The 22828-nt window shown below is 51.8% G+C and overlaps 2 protein-coding genes across 2 annotated transcripts; one reads left to right on the top strand and one right to left on the bottom strand.

Annotated features, from left to right (window-relative positions):
- Positions 1-1337: 1337 nt before the first annotated feature.
- ABHD16A (abhydrolase domain containing 16A, phospholipase) lies at positions 1338-16331 on the bottom strand. Its single transcript, XM_030850702.2, has 20 exons — positions 16140-16331; positions 15099-15155; positions 14153-14219; positions 13818-13904; positions 10741-10826; positions 8643-8716; positions 8342-8464; positions 6246-6360; positions 6036-6137; positions 5013-5076; positions 4533-4582; positions 3961-4084; positions 3383-3487; positions 3085-3148; positions 2599-2655; positions 2390-2452; positions 2172-2248; positions 1989-2087; positions 1844-1890; positions 1338-1668 (listed from the first exon to the last, which is right to left on the bottom strand). Exons 1-20 carry the CDS (start codon positions 16269-16271, stop codon positions 1585-1587), a joined length of 1677 nt encoding a protein of 558 aa, XP_030706562.1. The 5' UTR covers positions 16272-16331; the 3' UTR covers positions 1338-1584.
- Positions 16332-19688: 3357 nt separating this feature from the next.
- On the top strand, positions 19689-22509 carry LY6G6F (lymphocyte antigen 6 family member G6F). The gene is made up of 6 exons (XM_030850538.2): positions 19689-19746; positions 20252-20581; positions 20666-20929; positions 21888-22043; positions 22185-22251; positions 22385-22509. Exons 1-6 carry the CDS (start codon positions 19689-19691, stop codon positions 22407-22409), a joined length of 900 nt encoding a protein of 299 aa, XP_030706398.1. The 3' UTR covers positions 22410-22509.
- Positions 22510-22828: the final 319 nt, after the last annotated feature.

Raw genomic sequence — 22828 nt, 5'->3', positions numbered from 1 at the left:
GCCAGGAAGAGGGAGTCCTTTGTGTCTAGGGTGTGAGATGTGGGGCACCCCGTGTTTGCATTTAAGGAGGTTCCCTTAGCTGAACAAAGACTTGGGTTTCCAGGGGGCTAACTGTCCTGATGGCTCTGGAAGGCAAGGTTCAGAATCATGCAGCTGGTTCCCACAGCTTCACGCTCCATACTTCCCACCCTGTTTGCTCCCTAGGGCAGAACAGAGGAGAGGGGTGCCAGTATCAGCTCTCCGGTATTTGCTAAAGGTGGAACACTCTGGAGCTGTGGCCACCTCTTCTCTTCTAACCCCAAATAGGAAGCATCATGTCAACTGACAAGTCTCAGATCACTCCTTTCAGCGGAGACTCAGTGTATCTCCCTTTAAGGAGCTGCTGAGCTGGTTAGGGCAGACAGCCTCTGCCCCAGGCATTGCAGGGGAGCTCTGTGCTTTGAGGTTGGAGAAGACACTGAAATTAACCAGAGGCTGTATCCAGGACCTCAGAATATGGTCCACCTTAAGTATCTTGTTCAAAATGGTGGACCCAGGGTGGTAAACCTAGGGGTATTTCATCTGGAAAAGAGGTTTCCAAGGGAAGAAGGTGGCCAGGGTACAAACTGATGGGTGGGAAAGGGACTCATTCTGTTCTGTGAGGTCCAAGGATTGGAAATAGAATGGAAGTTATAGGGAACCAATTTCCTCAAGTTCAAACTAAGAATATTCTAACAGCTGTCCAGAAAGGCAAAGTATGGCTCTGGGAAGACCCGAGTCCTTGGCACCTGCTCCTTGGTCCCCGGCAGGCCCTGTGTTTGTTGAATTGCAAAGAGGGTGTGAAGAGAGAGACTTGACATGGTGAGGAGGGTGTGCAGGGTTTGCTGCATAAGACATGGGGAGCAGGCCGTTTGCCTCACTCCCCACGGAAAGAGCAAGAGCTAAGCAAGGAAAACTGGAAGGACTGATGGTGAGACCATGCAGGCTGGACCTGGAAATCTGTAGAATCGCTGAGTAGGTGAAAATCAGGAGCTAGAAAGTATTTTGTAAACAACAAAGCCATGAGTTGTGAGCGACAGGAGGCAACCTTGGTCTGCTGGGCTGGTCGTATGCAGGAAGGCCTAGGCAGGCTGCACAGTGGTGATAGTACTAGGCATGCCAGGGAAGGGTGAGGACTGGGGACCCACTGCACAAGGATAGCTCGTGCTATTGCCTGAGGCGACAGCAGAGATGGGGAGGGTTAAACTGGCTGTCCGGAGTTGGGGTTTCTCAAAGCCCAGCCCTTTGGAGCTTCGACTCTCCCCACTCCCAACCCTGGCTTCCTGGACACCTGGGAAGTCACAAAATTAGCCAGCCAGTAGAAAAAATATTTTTATTAATTATTAGGAATAATCCATTCATTTAATGCAGGGAGTGTGTTGGGGAAGGTTAGGTACTGCCGGATGGATGAGGGGAAACGTGCAAGAGGAACAGTGAGAAGGGGGATGGTCTCACCGCTTGCCACAAACTATAAACAGCAAAATAAACACAGAGGATAACAGGTAATAGGGTCCTTCCTCGTGTCTCCTCCCATCCGTTCTTCCAGAATGAGTCCCAGTGTGGTCCCTAGAGGTGCCAGGGCATCTGGAAGTTCTGGGCCGGGAGTGGGGTACAGTGTGTGGCTTCGAAGTTGTGCAGATGCTTCTGAGCCTGAGGGGAGAGGGCGGGACAGGTGGGGTACAGAACACAGACACCCTCCGAACCCACTACCCACTCTACAAAAGCTGCTACTTCCAATGCTTACAGGGTACCCCTGTCCCCAAGCCCCACACGTGCCCCCTGGCCATTCAGGCACCCTCTTCCTGCTTCCCACCCCTTAGCTCACCAGAAACAAAGCCAGCTGCCGCCTTCCTTCTGGACTCATGTCCTCCCCTGCAGAGAGGAGGTGCTCAAACACGGGCCACGCATCTGGATATTCACCCCCTTCCCGGGCTCTTCCCAACCCCTCCTCCTGCCCCAGGACTCCTTACCCACGCTCCAGGGGAATTCAGGCCCGTGTTCTGCCTGGTAGGACTGGAGGACGGACAGGCACCAGTCCTCCTCCACCTCCCATCGGCTGTAAATCGAGGCTGGTCATGGAGAGAGAGGAGTGCCCATCAGCAACCTGGTTTTGCCAGGCCCCCAACCAAAGCCCTCACCAGATCCCCTTTCACCTTCCTCCAGCTGTGAGGAGGCCTCCAGCCACTGCCTCACCGCTTGAAGACCCTCCTCCGCCATCACACGGGGATACCTATGGAGGCAGTGCCGGGACAAGAGGTCAAGACCCAGTTCTCTTCACTCGTCATCCCCAAACCTTCTCCCCTGTCTCCCCGCGCTGGTGTCAGTACACACACATATGTGCGTATGTGCGTACACACACCCTGGCTCTCACCGATGCTGCAGGAGCTTCAGCAGGAGGTCATTGCCTCGGTTAGACATGATGTCCTCAGGAACCCTGGGGGTGAGAAGAATGTACACTGGAGGGGCTGGAGGTTGGGGAGGAAGGTTCTGGATACCTGGTTTTCTGGTGGGCAGAGGGAGGAGGGGCAACTCCCTGGCTGTCTCTGGGATCCAGGAGGGCAGAAGTTCCCAGGCACTCACGTGGTAGTGATGATCTCATCCTTGGTTCTGCGGATCAGCAGCACAGGGCCCTGGTACCTTCAGAGGACAGCATAGTGGAGAGGGAGAGCTCAGAGGGGGAGACAGGTGACAACTGGCCACCCCACCCCTGCACTGGCTGCATTCTTACCCCTGCTACAGCAGGGCCCCCTGGGCTAGCCCTTCACCCAGGGGTGAGAGTCAGAATACTTAAGAATGGGCATGGCTCAAAGTCAGGCCTTGCTGGGAGGTCCCTGCTGGGCCAGGCATGAACCGACTAGTTGCCAGATCGTGAGAAGGTCCAGGGTCCCAGGGAAGCTGGGAGGGGTCGGGCCTGCCGTGGTGGTGGCGAGGCCACTCAGGAAATGTGGGGCAGTGGCTTGTACTTGTACTTTGGTACTAATTTCAGCATTTGAACACCCAGTAGCATCTCTACAGGGGGTGAGGTGGGGGAAGGGTGTTATACGCTGGACACTGGCCCGCCCTCACCTGCACAGCTGCTCTGCGTTGTTTAGATTGAGATGCTGCCTCACAGTCCTGGTCACCAGGCCCCCTAAAGTGAGAGCAATGTGAAAGGACAGCAGAGACAAAGCCCCTGCTCAACACCGAGGTCCCCACTGTTCATGGAGATAGAAAACTGAGGTCCCCAGACAGGGGAGTCCTCCTGCTTCTCAACAATGGGGTGACCTACTCCCCACCCACAGAAAGGGGAACCATCTCCAGTTAGAACATCTCCCAGTTCCAGCCCACCTCTTTCCTGAAGGGCAAGCCTGGGAGCTGCACTCACTCCAGCTGTCTGGCATGACCTTCAAGGCCAAGGGCACCAGGTCATCAAAGGAGGCATCCAGGATCACGGCACTAATGTCTGGGTAGGACATGGCTGCCCACGTAGCTGGTACCAGGACAGGGAAGAAGGGTGAGGACCAAGGGCAGGCCCACCACCCCTACCCTTGTCCCACGGATCCTATAGGCTGACCCCATCCTGCCTACTAAGTGAGCCCCAGGTCTCTCCTTAACCCCTCACTTCACTCAGCCAGGGCTCTGCCGGAGACGACGGAGAGAGAACAATGAAATGCACTGAAGACAATACCAGAGGAGACATTTACTCCCTGATGTCACCACCCCAGGACCCCAGTCCACTTCTTTTAATAATCGGGCACAAGGGTGGAAGGAAATGTGAAGTGTAGGCGAAAAAGGAGAGCTTCTTCCAGACGCACTCAGAGATCCCACCCCCGTCCCACCTCTCCTCCTTGAAGCCTCCACCCCGCTCCTGGGCCACCAGTGCATTTCCCCACCTCTCCTGGGGGGACACAGAGATGGTTTGAATGTGCCTACAGTAGGAGGGGGTAGGAGGGAGGCTGGTACCAGTGAAACCGCCGATGGACCAGGCATAGATGATGATGTCCTGGGGCTGGAAGCCCAGGCGGTGGATGGCAAACTGGACCACCACATCCATGGCGTTGGCCTCGTTCTGTGGGAACGGCACCCCCTGCAGGAAGAAGGGGAAAGGCAGGAATGGGTCAGCACAAAAGGCCGCTTGCCCATCGCCCCCCAACCTCCCAGCAGGGACCCTTCCTGCAGCTACGCTGCAACAGACAGCGAAGATGGAGCTGCAGCTCTGAACAGACAATTCAGAGCGCTTCTCTAATGGAAGAATAAACGCCTGTCAGTGGCACTAAAAAAAAAAAAGAATAGGGCAGTGGGAGGGGCTGTTCTCTCTAGAAACCAGTCGTTTACAGCAAGATCCACTGCCTCCCCTCCTGCCAAGCCCCCAGTGTGAGAGGAGGAGGCTTGCAGCTCCCTGCCCTTGGCGCCCAGGTCACAGGTGAGTGGGAGGCCCTACAGAAACATATAACCCCTTTCCCTAACGCCAGTGGCTGACCAGAGGGAGACAGACCATAACTCAGAAAAAGAAGGGATTTCAGAGAAGGTCTCACCGTGCTTCCAGCAAAGCCGGGATGATTCCAGCCCAGGACTGAATATCCAGCTGTAACACAGGGGGAAGAAGGGCTGGGACCTCATGGTCCACGCCCCCCCCCCCCAACTCTCTGCCCCCAGCTCTGGGGGAAGGAGCAGAAGGACACTGGAGTTCTAAACACCCAACTCAAAAGGCAAAGAACTCCAAGCCTTCCCAGAATGGGAAGATGACAAAAAGGTTCTGAGGCAGCAGAAGGGAGAGAGATGTGATTGTTGGGTCCGGGGAACAGAACAAAGAGCATAATAAGGTTAGGGACACAGCCCTAGGGGAAGGATGCAAGGTTAGCAAAGCAAGTGGGGAGCAGACTTTTCCCCAAAGGCAGGGGTCTCAAACCTCACCCAGAGAAAGTGGTTAGGCCCTGGGAGGTCATATCCATGTGGGAAGGTGGGGACATTCCATTCCAAGGGGCAGAGATAAGAGGGCTGAGCCATAGGCCTACCTTCCAGAGGTGTGGAGACACAGCCCACTTCATAGAAGCCCGCGTTCCCCTCACAGCAGATCACCTATAGGGGAAGCAGGAAGGAGCCAAGTTGGGACCAAAAATCCCACTAGCGGCAGGGAGGGCAGCCTGTGGGAGCTTTGTAGGAAAGAGGAAAGGGCACGTTTCCTGTTCTCTCCAAGGAGAACAGAAACTTCTCATTTCACAAGTCCGTAAAGTGAGAGGCAAAGTGGATGCAAATGCTTAGCAAACTGGGCCCTTAGAGGAAGAGGAATGATCCAACTTGAAATGCTCAACCCCCCAGCACAGTGTCCACTCTTCCTTGGAAGACTGCCAGGTGGCCATCTCTCAGGAATGGGATTATGGATTTTTTTTTCCTTTCTAGTTTTGGGGTCCTTTTTTTCTGTGACTGTTTCTTTCGTGTGGTATGCCAATCGCTTTCCCTCTCCCTCTCGGGCTCCAGAATTATGGTCAGATAAACTCTACTGGTGCCCCAAGCCAAAGCTCAGGGATGGTGGGGCCTGGGTAGACCCTCAGGGCATCTGGGCAGCGATGGGACTAGAACCCAGCACCCAGCGCTGCTGGCTTAGTGCTCCTTCCAGGGCTGCTTCATGGGCGCAGGAGATTTTAGAGCCAGGCTGCCTGGGCTCAAATCCCAGCTCTCCCACTCACTAACTGTGTGACCTGGAAAAGCTATTCTGTGCCTCTGTTTCATCATCTGTAAAATGGGCTAATATAAATGGTACCTATCTTACAGGGCTGTTGTGAGGCTCAAACATATGCCCTGCATGTGTTAAGTGCTAAGTGGTGACTATTACGATGATGACGTTTTGGTCCTTGCGTGTCAACTCCTCCATCTATTTCCCTATCACAGGGATTTCCTACATCAAGAGGTCTTTAGGGCGGAGCTGGGAGATGGGATTATCCCCACTGTGCTTCCTTAGGGCTGCTGTAGAACTGAGATCTCTAGAACCTCCACTGCCCTCCCCACACTCTACCTTTGGGCTCCCTGTGCCCTCTCACCAGCTTCTGTCCCTGGGGCTCAGCTCTTCCTCGCCGGTCCACAAACATGGTGTCAATCTCATTGCCGTCGCAGGCCTGCAGCTTTGCCCGGCGCCCGTTACACTGAGTGGGGGAGATGCGATGGCCAAGTTGGAGGGGCAGGAGGCCACATTCCTGGGTGGGGGAAGAAGGGCTGTGCGGGGGGGGGGGTCAGGGGCAAGGGAGCCTTACCTCTTCCACCAGCCGGGCCTGCCCTTGCAGCAGCACAGGCATGAGGGCCTTCTGGAGCAGGTACACAGAGCCCGGATACAGCATCCGGCGCCCCAGGGTGTGTGCCACCAGATAGCTGTGGGGAACACGGGGTTAATGAACCTCCAACACAGTGGAGCCCAGGGACCATCCCAACCCAAGCACTCAGAGACTCTGGGGCCGGCTTCACCTTTGACCTTCACAGCTTCGTTTGCCTCTTTCAGGACTTAACGAAACAATATATGCACCAATTTTTCAAACTTTTGTTTGTTTGATTTTTGGCTGTGCCACGTGGCTTGCGGGATCTTAGTTCCCCGACCAGGGATTGAACCCATGCCCTCGTTAGTGAAAGTGTGGAGTCCTAACCACGGGACCGCCAGGGAAGTCCCTCCCTTTTCAAACTTTTTTTACTGCAACCTTTTTTTTTTTTTTTTTTTTTTTTGTGCTGTACGCGGGCCTCTCACTGTTGTGGCCTCTCCCGTTGCGGAGCACAGGCTCCGGACACGCAGACTCAGTGGCCACGGCTCATGGGCCCAGCCGCTCCGTGGCATGTGGGATCTTCCCGGACCAGGGCACGAACCCGTGTCCCCTGCATTGGCAGGCAGACTCTCAACCACTGTGCCACCAGGGAAGCCCTACTGCAACCTTTTTAAAATACTTTATATTGTGGCCTAGTACACATATATGCACATACTAACATTGAAAGTTTTATGAGATAATACTTTCTGTATACTGATATAAGTAAAAGCAAACTAATTAACAATTATGATTCTGTTAATGTATTTATTTAGGTCCCCAAATAAATAATACTGTTCATTGCGATATGCCCGGTATCTGCCATGTAGTAGGTGCCAAGAGCCTCGCAAAAAGTACTCCGGGGCTTAATAAATATTTCTTGCACAAATACACTAATCTAGACACAAAAGATGCAGTAGGCGGCTTCCCTGGTGGCGCAGTGGCCAAGAATCCACCTGCCAATGCAGGGGACACGGGTTCGAGCCCTGGTCTAGGAAGATCCCACATGCTGTGGAGCAACTAAGCCCATGCGCCATAACTACTGAGCCTGCGCTCTAGAGCCTGCGTGCCACAACTACTGAAGCCCATGTGCCTAGAGCCCGTGCTCTGCAACAAGAGAAGCCACCACAATGAGCAGCCCGCGCACCACAACGAAGAGTAGTCCCCGTTCTCCGCAACTAGAGAAAGCCCGCGCGCAGCAACGAAGACCCAACGCAGCCAAAAATCAATAAATCAATAAATAAATCGAAAAAAGAGATGTGATAGGTGCTGTTCCTGAAAAAGATGGTTAACCACTTCCAGTTAATCCCGAAGTAGGATTTGTCCCCAGAACAACATTGTACAACCCCGTCCAGCATCCCCCCTCAAAACCTCAAACTTGCCTCGCCCCTCTGATCAATCAGCACACAGTCAACAACTGACCACTAAGTCCATCCACTTCCTTGGTATCCTCCAACCTGCCTCCTAGGCCCCAGCAACAGAAAACTCCCACACTGGCCGCGCCGCTGTGGTCACTGTTGTCGTTTCAGACATCACCAGCACCCACAACCACGATTTCCTTAGGTTCCACCTCATGCTCTCAGGCACCCAGGCAAGGTGGAAGCCCTTCAGAATATGTTAAATCTCACCAACTCTATGAGGCAGGTTGTTCATGGACGCAGAAGTTGGAGCTGCCTCGAAGTGGAAAAACCAAGGAGCAGCGGGACCAGGATAGGGCCGCAGCTGCCATCAGACCGTGCTGCAGCTAAGGCTGTGTGTCCCCGCCCCACCCATAACCTCACCCTTCCCTCTCAGCCTCACTGAAAGAGCTGCTGTGTCAGACAGAACTGTGTTGATATCCCAGCTCTTCATGCACCACCTGTGAGACTATGGATCTCTCTGAACCTCTTTTTTTCACACACAGATGTGGATAAAAACTAAATACTTTGCTACAAATAATACAATGTACATGGCACTAAGCCCAATAAATGACAGTCAGCTAACAGCGGAGCGCCCTGTCCTGGGGCCTCTGCACACTATGTTCCCTCTACCCCAGCTGGCCTCTCTTCCCTGCTGCTTCGCACCTGGTGATCTGACAAGGCAGCTTCTTGACTCGGTTGAGGAAGGTGTCTGCAGTCCCCCGGTGCAGGGGCTCCGGGCGGAGCAGGGCCACACCCCAGCGGGAAGGCCCCCCCCGGGACTCCTTCCTGAGGAATGGAAAGATGCAGGGGAGGATGGGGTCAGGAGAGCAAGCTGCGCGTCTGAGGTCTGTAGGATGGTGGGTGCAGGAATGAGGAGATGGCGCTGGATGGCGGGCCCTAGACCCCAAGAAGGGGTAGAGGTGGGGGACAGAGCAGGCATGGAGCGAAAGAGCCGGGGCCTCACCGGCTGCTGGGCTCTTCCCAGTGGAAGTCGACTGGCCAGCTCCCGAAGTCAAAGTTGTACTTGGCGAGCTGCCTCTGTGGTGGGCGGAGAGAGATGGGGGAGGGGATGAAAAGGGGAGTCGTGGGGATGCCCGCCTACCCACCCTCAACACTCCCACCATCCAGGGGACCGGCCCCCACCCATCATGGGGAGACAAGCAGAGGTCAACACCCTCCGGTCCGCAGATGGAAAGTTCTGCCGGGGCCAGAAAAGCCAGGCTAGAGAGGATGCCCTATCAGGTATCAACTCTGGCCTGTTTGCCCGCATCCAGAAGAGGAACCTAACACTCTTCGCTTTTCTAAAATCTAAGACTGACTCACCCCCAGGAGGGGGCGCTGGAGGTGCTGGAGCTTCTGAGGGAGGAGGTGGGGAGCCTGTTGGCTGGTCACGCTCCCTTCCCCACCTAGGTTCTTTACACGATTCTATCTTGAAGGATCAAAATGTCTAGTGAGAGGGAAGGAGAGAAGTCACACCCACGGTAGCCCCTTTGCACCTGGGACACCACTTGAATCAAGGCCTCTCTGACTGTTCCATCCTCACGGGCACCTCCCTTCCCTCGACTCCTGCAGCCACGGGCTGCTGATGCCACCCAGACCATCTGTGCCTTCGGTTACCCCACTGAGTCAGTCCACGTGCTTTTTTTTTTTTTTTTTTTTGCTGTACACGAGCCCCTCACTGTTGTGGCCTCTCCCATTGCGGAGCACAGGCTCCGGACACACAGGCCCAGCGGCCATGGCTCCTGGGCCCAGCCGCTCCACGGCATGTGGGATCTTCCCGGACCGGGGCCCGAACCCGCATCCCCTGCATCGGCAGGCGGACGCTCAACCACTGCGCCACCACGGAAGCCCAGTCCACATGCTTTTTGAGGGCAGTGAGAGCTGTGTCTTCCACTCTGCTGTATTTCTTCCCCCGCCCCCAGAGCTCCCAGCACTTTGAGAATAGTTTATTTTCTGTCACAGACATTTTTTTTTTGACATTTACAAAAATAACTGGACTAAGAAAGAGCAATAGAAAAATTCTACAAAAATGTAAATGGAAAAACAAAACAAAATGAAGGGAAGCAAATTTTAGGCAAGCTCTGTTTGGACCTGGACCCAAACACAGGCTTAGTCACTTCCTTGCTCTATGACTCTGCTTGGGTCTTGTAACCTCTTTTTGCCTCTGTTTCCTCAGACATAAAAATAAGGGTAATAGGGCTTCCCTGGTGGCGCAGCGGTTGAGAGTCTGCCTGTCGATGCAGGGGACACGGGTTCAGGCCTTGGTCCAGGAAGATCCCACATGCCGCGGAGCGGCTGGGCCCGTGAGCCATGGCTGCTGAGCCTGTGCTCCACAACGGGAGAGGCCCATGTACGCAAAAAAAAAATAAAAATAAGGGTAATAATGCCACCTCACGCCATTGCTGTGAGGATTAGAAAGGGTGTACGCAAAATGCGTCAGACAGCGGCATGGTGGAACATCTTTACGCAGCTCCGTAAGTGGAGGTGTGGAGCAAACAGCAATACGATGATGGTGGTCAGAGCTGTTTGATCCCAGAAACCCCTGTGTAACAGGAGAGAGCTTTATAGGGCCCCAAAGCCCCTTCTCAGAGATAATCACACTCCAGCACTGGCTGGGCTGGCACGACTCCAAGGACACTCTGCCCTAGCTTTTCTCCCTCCTGGCACCACACTGTGCTCTTGGGCACAAGGGTGGACATACCTGCCTGTCTTGTCCCATCCCTGAACAAAACTAGCACACTGTTCAACGCACACGGCAAAAATAAACAAACATTTACAGAATGAGCTGTTGTGATAGAGAGGAGACCTCCTTCTAAGAAACACTGTGAATGTTTCCACATCTAGGCAATTCTTGCAGATGGAGGGTGGAGGATTATTCTAGTGGGATATTCCACCAGAAGTGGTAGGGGGGAAAAATTCCTCAGGGGGACAGTTCCCTTGTGGAGGGGAGAAGGGATCCAGCCATGTGCAAGCAAACGCCCAGCGTGGCGGGTGGCAAAACACATCTCCCTGCTCAGGCAGAAGCTGGGCCGGTGCTCTGCGGAGGCAGTTGAGGGTCTCACCTTGTTTTCTGCAGACCGGTTCCTGTGTGTTGCCTCCAAGATGGTGATGAACTGCCGGTACTGGGGGTTGGTCCAGCGGCCGATGCCTGGTGGAGAGAGGATAGGAAACTGTGTTAGGAAAACTGGGAAGCAAGACAAGTAAGTTTCAGGAAGAGAATCCGAGATGGGCAAGAAGTGAGAGGAAAAGGAACAGAGGGCCCCGGATCTGGGGAAATAGGAGACCTGGGCCGACGCCCCTCCTCCATATCCAGTGGCCGGCAAGGGCATTCTTCCCCTCCCTAACTTCTCCAGTTTGTTTCTTCCTAGACTATAGACCTTCCACCCTCCAGAATGTTCATTCTTCCCAGTCTTAAAACACTGTCACGTGCCCTCAGGCTTCACTCTTGCTAACACTGGGTTTCTCTCCTTTTCCCTCCTCCCTTCTCCAATGCTACCTTTCCAACTCTTTTCTGCATATTCTAACTCCCTGCATCTGGCTTCACGGCTCTTGCTCTTGCCCCATATTACTTCCTCACTCACTGCATCCGAGTCCCCTTCCTGTCCTCATTCTTCCTCTCTCTCTCTCTCTTTTTTTTTTAGTAAATTTATTTGTTTATTTTTTGCTGAGTTGGGTCTTCCTTGCTGCGCGCAGGCTTTCTCTAGCTGCGGCGAGCGGGGGCTACTCTTTGTTGTGGTGCGCGGGCTTCTCATTGTGGTGGCTTCTCTTGCTGCGGAGCACGGGCTCTAGGCGGGCAGGCTTCAGCAGTTGTGGCACGCGGGCTCAGTAGCTGTGGTGCACGGGCTTAGTTGCTCTGCGGCATGTGGGATCTTCCCAGACCAGGGCTCAAACCCGTGTCCCCTGCCTTGGCAGGCGGATTCTTAACCACTGCGCCACCAGGGAAGTCCCCCCATTCTCTTTTAACTGTGCCACTCAGCACTCTTCCCGTACGTCAAGATTCCTTTCTCCTGTTTCCTGGGTCCATCTTTGCCTCCTTCCAATTCCTGGGCTGCTCCTCCCCTGCCTCCCTTCTTCTCTCTCTGAATTGAAAGTCATTCTCAACACTGAGCTCTTTTCTCTCTTTGCTTGGCCCCTCAGCGATCGCATCTGCTCTCCCTTCACTGCTGAGGAATCTCAAGCCCTGACTTCTCTGCTCCCACTGACCCGACAGGTGTCATGCGCCAGGCACTGTTCCGACATGGGAGTGACAGCAGGAAACGAGACACACAGGTCCCAGCCCTCAAAGAGCTGGCATTTTGGTTGGGGATGGGGTGGGGCTGGAGAAAGACAATAAATGAGTAAACAAGAAAATTTCAGAGGGATAAGGGCTATAAAGAAAATAAAACCAGAATGAACTTGAACGCTATGTATCATCAAGGGTAGAGCCCCCAAACAATACTGAGAATGAAACAAGCTGCACAGTGATTTGGATAGAGTGATGTCATTTGTGCTAAAAATGTAAAATGCGTCCCCCAAAATGCTCTATTTTGTCTATACTTATCATATTGCACAGATTCTAAGGTTCATATTTTTTTTTCACATTTGAAAACTGAAATCGGTATGCATTTACAACTCATAGCAGCTTTGATGTGATGGAATGAGGTCTCTATTTTGTAAAAGTATAAAAATATGGACTAGGGAAAAATAAACACACCAGATGACAATGGTTATTTCTGGGGAAAGAGAAACATGGGGCTGAGGAAGATTCCAGTGGAAACGCCAACCCTGTAATGCTTTAGTATTTTATTGACAAAAGGTATTTGAAGCAGTAGCACAAAACATAAGCATTTTAGTTCTTTCTGATATTTTGTTTTATGGACTTATCTGTACTTAATTTCTCCCCCAAATTAAAAATAAATAAAATGTAAAATTAAGAAAAAACTGAGGAGTGGGAGTGACTTTCAGATAGGGTGGTCAGGGAGGGCCTCTCGGAGCAGGGAGCCCAGCGCCATGGGCAGAAGGTCCTCACCCCGGACTGGACCCAACGGCAGCCGTCCAGCTCCTGACCCCACCACTCCCTTCTTAGGCATCCCCCTCACCTGGTTTTCATCAAGTACACCCACCAGAGGGCACTGATTTGGTTTGTCTCTTCAGTTTTTAAATTGTGAGATAATAACATATGTCCATAAAACATACATTCAGTTTAAAGAATACAAACATTCATGTGCCGATCACCCAGGTCAAGAAAGAGCACAAAGCCACCTCCCACCAGGAGTCCTCCCCAGCCTGTTCCCGCCCCCTCCCAGGTTATCACTCTCCTGACTTTCAAGATAACCAAGACTGTGTTTTTCTTTAGTGTTTTGCCACTTATATATGCATCCCTTTTGAACTTTATGTAAATGGAAACATACTGCATAAATTATTTGGTGTTCAGCTTCTTTCATTCAACATTATATCTGTGGGGGACTTCCCTGGTGGCGCAGTAGTTAAGAATCCACCTGCCAATGCAGGGGACACAGGTTCAAGCCCTGGTCCGGGAAGATCCCACATGCCGCGGAGCAACTAAGCCCATGCGCCACAACTACTGAGCCTGCATGCCGCTGCAACTACTGAAGCCCGCACGCCTAGAGCCCATGCTCCGCAACAAGAGAAGCCAGCGCAATGAGAAGCCTGCGCACCGCAACGAAGAGTAGCCCCGGCTCTCTGCAACTAGAGAAAGCCCGCGTGCAGCAACGAAGACCCAATGCAGCCAAAGAAAACCCAAAAACATTATATCTGTGAGATTCATCTGTGTAGCTGGGTGTAACTCTGGCTTGTTCATCTGCCTTGCTCTCTGGTGTTCTCTTGTAGGACTATAACCTCTAATGTATTTATCCATCCTGCTATTAGGGGCCATGGAGTCCACTTAAGGATTAACACAAACATACACATGGATATATGTGGAACTGTTGTAGGGTATATGCATCTTTTCTAGATAATAGCAAACCTTTCTGCTAATTATCTGTTCATATTTACAACTCAACCCCTTTAAGGAAAAGATCATGTCTCGGCCATTAATTACTTCCCTTCAGGGCCCAGCACCGAACTATATTTGCAAAGGTACTTAATGAATATTTACTCAGTGATGTATAGATCCAAGCCGGTCTCCGTCTCCACCTACCTCGGAGGCAGGCCACTCCTGCCAGCAGGAGAAGCAGTGTCCCAGCATAGTGAGAAAGTGGCACCACTTTGGACAAACTCAAGTAACCTGGTGGGGGAGAGGGATTCTATGAGAAGCTTTCCCCACTGGCCCTCAGCTCCTCTTCGCAGTTCAGCCCCAGCCTCCCCCCCACACCCTCTTTTGGGGACAGCCACACCCTCAGAGGAAGAAGACACCTGATGGAAGAGGGAAGCCAAGCCATCCTCATCACAGGTCCCCTTTCCTCATTAGGGGATTGGCTCAGCTGCGAATGACCTGCCCGTTTCCTGTCCCACCACCTTTGAAACCACACTGACCTTTCCTGTATAAGTAGAAGAAGGCGAAGGGAGAGGAGTAGTAAGAGATGGACCAGAAGACTGAAGCCTGTAGCAGAAAGACAGGGACAAGCAATCAATACACACACACACACACACACACACACACACACACACACACACACACACACACACACACACACACACACACACACACACACACACACACACACACACACACACACACACACACACACACACACACACACACACACACACACACACACACACACACCGGTCTGCCATTTCCAGGCCTTGGCTCTGAGCAAAGTGGATAACGTGAGGGATATCATATCAAGTACCTATTCTGTGCATGACACCATGCACACAGTAGGTGCTCAATTATTTGTTGAAGGCAGTGTGTCAGAGCATAACAGAGGCTTGGAAAACTAGGTACAGCTTCTAGTTTCTGCCCCTAATCATCTCCGGACATAATTTCATCACATTTAAAGGCCAGTCTCTCTTTCTACTCAAGTTAATCAAGCCTTTTCAATCAGCCCTGCTCAGGACAGCCCCTGGCCTGGTCCCCAAGAGATGCACAAATGTCACCATCGGAACCTTGCCAGAGAGAACAGCTGTCTCTGCAGCCAAAGAGGCTAGATGCCAGGGAGGACAGGTCACTGGGGACTGCAGGACTCCGCACCTGCAGATGGTCCCAAGCGTAAACGCAGCTTCCTCATGGCTCAGGCTGCCCCAGAGACAGCAGTGCACATGCCAAAGGAGAGTACCAAGTATGTGCGCTTGAGAGCTATCTGTGTGTGTGTGCGTGTGCGTGTGCGTGTGTGTGTGTTGGAGATGTCTGCTGCAGAGCCCAGAGCATCCCCCACCCCCAGGGGCACTGCCCTGTCCTAGTCTGGGGAGAAGAAAGTTCAGGAGGGCAGCTGGGTCTGAAAAGATGCAACAGTCCCAGATGCCAGGGCAGACATACCAGTGCCAGGATGCTGTCGGCATGTTTCTCGAGGGCACGGGGCTGATAGTACGTATCCTGCCAAAACAGATGGCCGAATTAAGGATGCTGCTCATTGACAAGTCCCCCACCTTCCCTTTTAGAGGCCTTGATGTGTGTCCTCTGGCTCTAGCCCCCCGAGTCATCTCTCCTAGGACATCTCTGGCTCTGTAGGAAGCCCCTTTTCCCCACCCTGACTCAGAAGCTGATTTCCGACTCCAGACCCTGAGAACAAACACAGGGCACTGGACTTGGAAGCAAAGTGAAAGCAGCATTGGACGACTTTTGCTCTTTTTCACAACCCAGTTTCAAATGGGTTGTGTGCCTATGGGGACAGAGGTAGAGAAGGAAAGACATCATGACAACTTTAAGAGGGAAAGAAGAGCATTGGAAATGAGAGTCGTCTGATTAAGGAAGAGAATGTGGCTGGCGGTGGGCAGTTTGTAGAGGGCAATGAACATAATCTGAGACCACCGATAAAAAGAGAACATTTAGGGACACAGCCTACCACCACCCAGGTTTTCATAAACGCAGTGATCCTGGGGTCTCCAAGGTAGGCTGCGGGTGGGGTGGGGGAGAGCGGACGTATGATATGTTGAAGAAGTCATTTTGAAATTCAAGGCCAGGGAAGATAAACGGAACCGGGTGAGGCACTGAGTAAGAGGAAATCGAGAGTTTGATGGCAAAATCATCCAGCTCCTGAATCCGCGCAGGGTCTCTTCCAGGACTTAAGAGTCAATTGGGACCGGCATGAAGCAAGACGGGCAGGGTTGAGGGGTCGCGAGAGGAAAAAAGCAAGGAGTGGCAGTCGGAATGAGAAAGCACTGGATAACAGCGATACAGCAGGCGACCAGTCCACAGGCGTGACTTTAACCGAGGAAGCACAAAGAGAGCAGACTTTGCGGACAACTAGCTTGACAAGCAGGCTCCCCCGATTTCCAATAATGGGCGCTTCTGGAGAGCAAAGGCCGCAAAGGGGTTTGGGCCATACTATGTTTTTAACCAGGGGAGAGCTCGACTCACCCAGGAGCTGGAAGGGGGGTTAGTGACTGAAGTTGGAGTCCCAGGGACGCTGGACGGGGCCCTTTCAGAGTCCCTTTCCCGGTAGATCTTGTAGAGCCGGGGTCCTAGGACGCAGCTCAGCAGCTTCGCCATGGCCCCGGCCCGGGGCGCTGCTCTTTCAGCAGCAGGTCCCCCTGCTGGCCCCGCCCTCCCCCGGACCCTAAGGTGTTGCGTGCCCTTGACGTCAGCACGTACCGGCTCCGCCTTGCGCGGAGTTGAGATATTTTCAGCGCCCTTTCAGCATGGATTCTTGTAGTTGGAGCTACGGGAACTGCAATAGTCAGAAATTAGTTGGAGGCGTTTGGATCGCGGAGAGTTAGAATATTATCATAGTTAAGTCACTTCTTTCTACCCCTTAATATTGGCAGACTCTCGAGCGACAGTGTGAAAGAGGGGTTAAGGAGCGTTTGACAAGAGCAACAAAAAAGGTATCTAGGAACACGTCTAATGAAAGAAATGCAAGATTTTACGAAGGAAATTACAAAAATTACTGAAAGAGGTAAACAAAGGCTTGAGTAAATGGAGAGCTACGCCATGGTCATGGATAGGAAGACTCAGTATTGTTAAGATGTGTGAAATACTGGTTTAAAAAAAAAAAAAAAAAAAATGGGGCTTCCCTGGTGGCGCAGTGGTTGAGAGTCCGCCTGCTGATGCAGGGGACACGGGTTCGTGCCCCGGTCCGGGAAGATCCCACATGCCGCGGAGCGGCTGGACCCGTGAGCCATGGCCGCTGAGCCTGCGCGTCCGGAGCCTGTGCTCCGCAACGGGAGAGGCCACAACAGTGAGAGGCCCGCGTACCGCAAAAAAAAAAAAAAGGATGAATTATTGCACTTAAGCGTGAACAATTTTCAAAACCATAATGTTCAGTGGAGAAAAGAAAGCCACAGAAGATTACATACAACATGACACCATAGTGCAAAATTCAAAAACACTTAAAATTTAATGATCAAGTATGTGAAAGATAAAGAGGAAATTTATAATACTGTTACACAGCATAGAGGATCTTTGGCTGAAAGGGTAATATTCTGTTTCTCGATAGATATAGAGGTTTGTTTTATTTTTTTTAGTACCTTACACCTACATAATATATAAACTCTTTAGCTTTTCATTGCAGTAAACACATATAGAGAAAAATGCACCAACTGAATATGTCCATGTAGTCATCACCCAGATCAGGAATCTGATAACATCATTACATCATTACTGTATCTAGAAGACCCTCTCCAGATCACTACCAGTTGCTACCACCCCACCAAGAGTAACCATTACTTTTTCTTTCTGTTTAGATCTGAATTTATTTTTAAATTTTATTTTATTCAAATATAGTTGATTTACAATGTTGTGTTAATTTCTGCTTTAAGCAAAGTGATACATTCTTTTTCATATTCTTTTCCATTATGGTTTATCACAGGATATTGAATGTAGTTCCCTGTGCTACACAGTAGGACCTTGTTGTTTATCCATCCTATATATAATAGTTTGCATCTGCTAATCCCAAACTCCCAATCCATCCCTCTCCCACCACCCCACCCCACCCCACCCCACCCCCAACCACAAGTCTGTTCTCTATGTCTGTCAGTAGGTTTCACAGATAAATTCATTTGTGTCCTATAAGTGATATCATATGGTATTTGTCTTTTTCTTTATTTTTGGCTGCATTGGGTCTTCGTTGCTGCGTGCGGGCTTTCTCTAGTTGCGGTGAGCGGGGGCTACTCTCGTTGTGGTGCTTGGGCTTCTCGTTGCGGTGGCTTCTCTTGTTGTGTAGCACGGGATCTAGGTGCATGGGCTTCAGTAGTTGTGGCTCACAGGCTCTAGAGCACAGGCTCAATAGTTGTGGCACACGGGCTTAGTTGCTCCAAGGCATGTGGGATCATCCCTGACCAGGGCTCGAACCTATGTCCCCTGCACTGGCAGGCAGATTCTTGACCACTGCGCCACCAGGGAAGACCTCTTTTTTGTTTGTTTGTTTGTTTATTTTGGCCGCGCTGGGTCTTCATTGCAGCATGCGGGATCTTTAGTTGCAGCATGAGGACTCTTAGTTGCGGCATGCATGTGGGATCTAGTTTCCCGACCAGGGATCAAACCCAGGCCTCCTGCATCAGGAGTGCAGAGTTTTAACCACTGGACCACCAGGGAAGTCCCTGTTTTTCTCTTTCTGACTTACTTCCCTTAATATGATAACCTCTAGATCCATCCATGGGTAACCACTCTTTTAATCTCTAACCTCATAGATTACTTTTGTGTGTTTTTGCACTTTATGTAAATGAATCATACAGTACGTGCCCTTTGTTTCTGGCTTCTTTACTCTCATCATGTTTGTGGGATTCAACCTTGTTGCATGTCATTGTGGTTTGTTCATTCTAATTGCTATCAAGTGTTCCGTTATGTGAATATACCACAGTTTATTTAGCCAATATACAGTTGTACATTAGATATAGTCTTTGGTATGCATGAAATAGTTCATCAAAAACAATTTTTAAAAAATAGCCTTTAAAGATTAATAACACATTGGGACTTCCCTGGTGGCACAGTGGTTAAGAATCCGCCTGCCAACGCAGGGGACACAGGTTCGATCCCTCGTCTGGGAAGATCCCACATGCCGCGGAGCAACTAAGCCCGTGCGCCACAACTACTGAAGCCCGCGCACCTAGATCCCGTGCTCCGCAAGAAGAGAAGCCACTGCAATGAGAAGCCTGCGCACTGCAACGAAGAGTAGCCCCCGCTTGCCACAACTAGAGAAAGCCCGCGCTTAGCAACGAAGACCCAGAGCAGCCAAAAATAAAAATTAATTAATTAATTAATTTAAAAAATAAAGAAATGCTTTACCAGGAGCCTTTTTTTTTAAATAAATAAATAACACATTCAAAACTATTAGAGCAATATGAAGAGCTGCCTTAAGAGAGTCCTTCCTGAGGCAAAGGGATGAATCAGTGAATTCTCCAGGCCCCTGCTATCCTTCTCCTTGAGTAATAACTTAATATACTCATCAGGGGCTCAGAAGAAGTCTGTGATGTGCCAGGCAGCCACAGAGAAAGTCATTCGAAGTCCTTTAGGGAGTACTGACTGGATGTGCAGTCTTGCGCTGGGTTCCCTGGAAACCAATATGAAGACTCAGCTTCTTCCCTCATGGCTGGTGTCTCTTGGGCTGGAGGAGAGAATACGGAATGTACTTCCAGACTGATGGGAGGTGGACAGCCGTGACCCCTTCTGCACAGGCTTCTTCTTAGCTCATAGAGTCTTTTTTCTGAGTCCTTCAGCTGGTGTGGAGTCTGAAGGGTGAAGAGGTCATCTTTGGAGTGGCCTGAACTTGGTCTTCTCCCTCTTGGCACAGAAAGGTGGTTGTCACTTTTTCCCCCATTAGACATGCAGCTGGGCTTTATCTCCCCAGCATTCCCATCCCCTTCAAAGGCCCATGTCACTCCAGACTAGGGAGTATGGGCCTTTATCTGGGCTCTGTTTCCTCCCTGGGGATAGCAGGTCCCAGGCAAGAGAACTTGGTAAGCTCTCCCCATGGCTGACTTATTCCTCCTCCTTCTGTGCCTACATGGGCTCCCCCAGGCCGCTGCAGGTAAGGAGCAGGAGTTGAAGGGTCCTTCACCTATTCACAGGGCTGGGAGGGACTGCTGCTGTTTCTCCTTAGCGGCCTGGGGAAGGCATCTGTCTCAAGAAGATAGATTTACCCCAGTTGACCTCCCCCTGCCTCTAATACTGGGAAAGATCCAGAGTCAGCGAGGGTCCAGGTCAGGTACAGTTTCCTTTAGAAAATAAGAACGGACAAGTGAATGCTCATCCAGAAGAGGAGAAACAAAAGGGAGGGGGATGGGCATTTGTCAACTATTCCAGCCTTTTCCCTCTTGCCCTCAGATTCCCTCACTTGCCAGGAGAGGTGGGGAAAGCCCCGCCCTCTTCTCTCCACCTTACTTTTTTGTTGCTGTCACTCGAGAAAAGTGCTCACAGTCAGGCCCAGTGCTGGGGGGGACCCCAGAAGGGTAAGAAGCCAGGGGTAAGAGGTTGACGGGTGGGGTTGTTGACCTGATGGAGGTCTCTGGTCTCACACAGCCCCCTCCCCACAGACAACATCCAGGCCATCTATGTGGCATTGGGGGAGGCAATGGAGCTGCCATGTCCTTCACCACCCACCCTGGATGGAGACGAATTTCTGTCCTGGTTCCGCAGTCCTGCAACAGGCTCCTCCACTGCTTTAGTGGCCCACGTCCAAGTAGCCAGGCCAGCCCCAGACCCTGGGAAGACTGGAAGGGAATCCAGGCTCAAACTCCTGGGAAACAACTCTCTGTGGCTGGAAGGGTCCAAGGAGGGAGACGCTGGGCGGTACTGGTGCGCCGTGCTGGGTCACCGCCACAAGTACCAGAACTGGAGGGTGTATGATGTCTCCGTGCTCAGAGGTGAGTGGGGAGCATGCAGATCAGGGGCCACTGGGAAGCAGGGAAGCCCAGACAAAGAACTGAGGAGTCCCTCTCTCCCTCCAGGATCCCAGTTCTCTGCGAGGGCTGCAGATGGATCCCCCTGCTCTATCCTCCTGTGCTCTGTGGTCCCCACCAGACGCCTGGACTCTGTGACCTGGCTGGAGGGGAAGGGTCCTGTGAGGGGGCGTGTGCAGTCCTTCTGGGGTGATGGAGCTGCCCTGCTCTTGGTGTGTCCTGGGGAGGGGCTTCCTGAGCCCAGGGGACGTAGACCAAGAAACATCCGCTGCCTCATGCCTCAGAACAAAGGGGTCAGCTTTAGCCTGGCAGGTAAACTGATGGACACTAAGGGAAGGGATGTTGCCTCCGACACATCCCGCACTGCTAGCTAGGGGAGGGGGCGAATCTGTTATTGGCTGTTTTTATCCTCCGCTGCCTGGAGGAGGAGGGCTTTTTTCTCACTGACTGAATCTGTAACAGAGAAGGGGGCTGGTTAAGCCAGCTTTCTGATGGAATAGACCATCAGTCAAGAGGGAGAAGAGGAATTCTGGTGGAATATACCTTTGTTTAGAAATAGGATAATCTATGACCTTTGTGGAATATCCCTTAGCAGTGAGGAAGAAGGTAAGAATTATTGCTGGGGCGGTTGTCTTTTGAAGAAAGGATATATGCACTGATGTTATAATGGCCCATTGATGGTGGAGGCAGAAGGAGAAAAAATATATAATTGTTTTACAATAAGAAGTCCATTATACAGAGAAGGAATGCTATTGGATGTAGAACAACCCATTTACAAGGCAGGAGGGAGGAGCAAATGACCATTATTTTCGTAAGCAGAGGCCAACTAACAGGCAGTGACTGGGTTCTATTTCCCTCTACATCCTCACACCTAGTCTGGGGTCTGGCATGTGGTGGGCACTCAGCAAATACCTGTGGAGTGGATGAATGGAAGAATGAATAAACACAAGGCATTTTCTTTTTTTCTTAAAAGGGTGGATTACTGTGAAGGGCTTGAGGAAAAAATCCCAGTTATGGCTGGTGGTCCACCCTGGAGTTAGCCATCCATGTGTAGCCAGGGGGGCATCACCACTCTCTATCAATGTTGGTTTATGGGATCAGGGTGAGAGGCCTGGAAACAGGCAAAATGGGGCGGTGGATATTGGGGGCAAGGAAGCCTTCTTTTGGAAGAGCCCAGCAGACTATGGGGGAAAGCCTTTCTTTGGGGCATGAGGGACAGACCCCCCTCCCTGCCTCCCTCCTCATCCCTCTCGTCTTGCCCTTACCGCAGCCTCCATGGATGCCTCCCCGGCCCTCTGTGCCCCTTCCACAGAGTGGGGTGCACCCTGGATCCTGATGCTGCTGCTCATAGTGGGCCAGGGGTTCACCATCGTGGTCCTCAGCGTCATGCTCTGGAGGCGGAGGGTCCAGGGGACTAAGCACAGAAGTGAGTCCCTCCTTCCCAGAGGGGTGGGCTCATATCTTGCCTCTATACCCTGTCTTCTCTAGGGGAGGAGGGGAGTAAGGAATATAGCTCTGAGTTATCTGTGACTTCTCTGCCACACCTCATATGGCTCTTTCTCCCCAGATGCCTCGTTTCCTCAGTTCAAACCCGAGATCCAGGTCTATGAGAACATCCATTTGGCCCATCTCAGGTGAGGAACAACTAGGGGGCAGAGGCTTAAATCCCAGAGGAGACTGAGGTTGGGGTGGGGATGGGATGCTGGTTCCTGAGGACGTGGAGAATAGAAGTATCCTTAATGTCTTTCCACTTTGCAAAACCCACAGGCCACCTGCCCCTAAGACCAGGTGATCTCAACGACATCTGCTGGGAAGTGTGACCTGCTGTCTCCCTGGCCATCTGGCACCTGAAAGATTCCCGAAAACCTTGGCAAGCGGGCAGGGGCTGGGAGTGCCACTTCACAGTCCAGCTGATCTCCAGCAGCCAAGCTTTCTCTGTGTGTGTGTGTGTGTGTGTGTGTGTGTGTGTGTGTGTGAAGGGGCTGGGGGCTGAAGGAAAGGAGAAGCATTATTCTGTGATGTCACCTATGAAAAGTGTGGTTTCCTGTCTCACAGAAGCCAGTGGAGGGGTGGCCCTGAGCCTGCAGTACCATGGGGTTGAGGGGAGCTTGGGGTAGCTGGAAGGGGTTGAGGAGGAGTGGGGATGAAGAAAAGAGACAGAGGAATCCAGAGACTTGAGCAGTGGTAGAGAATCAGTTATGGGGGAACCAA

Source organism: Globicephala melas, chromosome 11 (assembly GCF_963455315.2).
Source record: "Globicephala melas chromosome 11, mGloMel1.2, whole genome shotgun sequence".
NCBI classification, from domain to species: domain Eukaryota; kingdom Metazoa; phylum Chordata; class Mammalia; order Artiodactyla; family Delphinidae; genus Globicephala; species Globicephala melas.
Note: the sequence above shows the minus strand (reverse complement) of the source record. Positions and strands in the feature narration are given on the sequence as shown.

Excerpts from the sequence above, each read along its gene's own strand:
- LY6G6F (XM_030850538.2), top strand. The coding sequence starts at position 19,689 with ATGGCTGACTTATTCCTCCTCCTTCTGTGCCTACATGGGCTCCCCCAG. Across the intron at positions 20,582-20,665 it reads TGATGTCTCCGTGCTCAGAG|GATCCCAGTTCTCTGCGAGG; the intron begins GTGAGTGGGGAG and ends CTCTCCCTCCAG. Across the intron at positions 22,044-22,184 it reads CCAGGGGACTAAGCACAGAA|ATGCCTCGTTTCCTCAGTTC; the intron begins GTGAGTCCCTCC and ends CTTTCTCCCCAG.
- ABHD16A (XM_030850702.2), bottom strand. The coding sequence starts at position 16,271 with ATGGCGAAGCTGCTGAGCTGCGTCCTAGGACCCCGGCTCTACAAGATC. Across the intron at positions 6,138-6,245 it reads AGGCCCGGCTGGTGGAAGAG|TGTAACGGGCGCCGGGCAAA; the intron begins GTAAGGCTCCCT and ends TCCCCCACTCAG. Across the intron at positions 3,149-3,382 it reads GGTCATGCCAGACAGCTGGA|GGGGCCTGGTGACCAGGACT; the intron begins GTGAGTGCAGCT and ends CTCTCACTTTAG.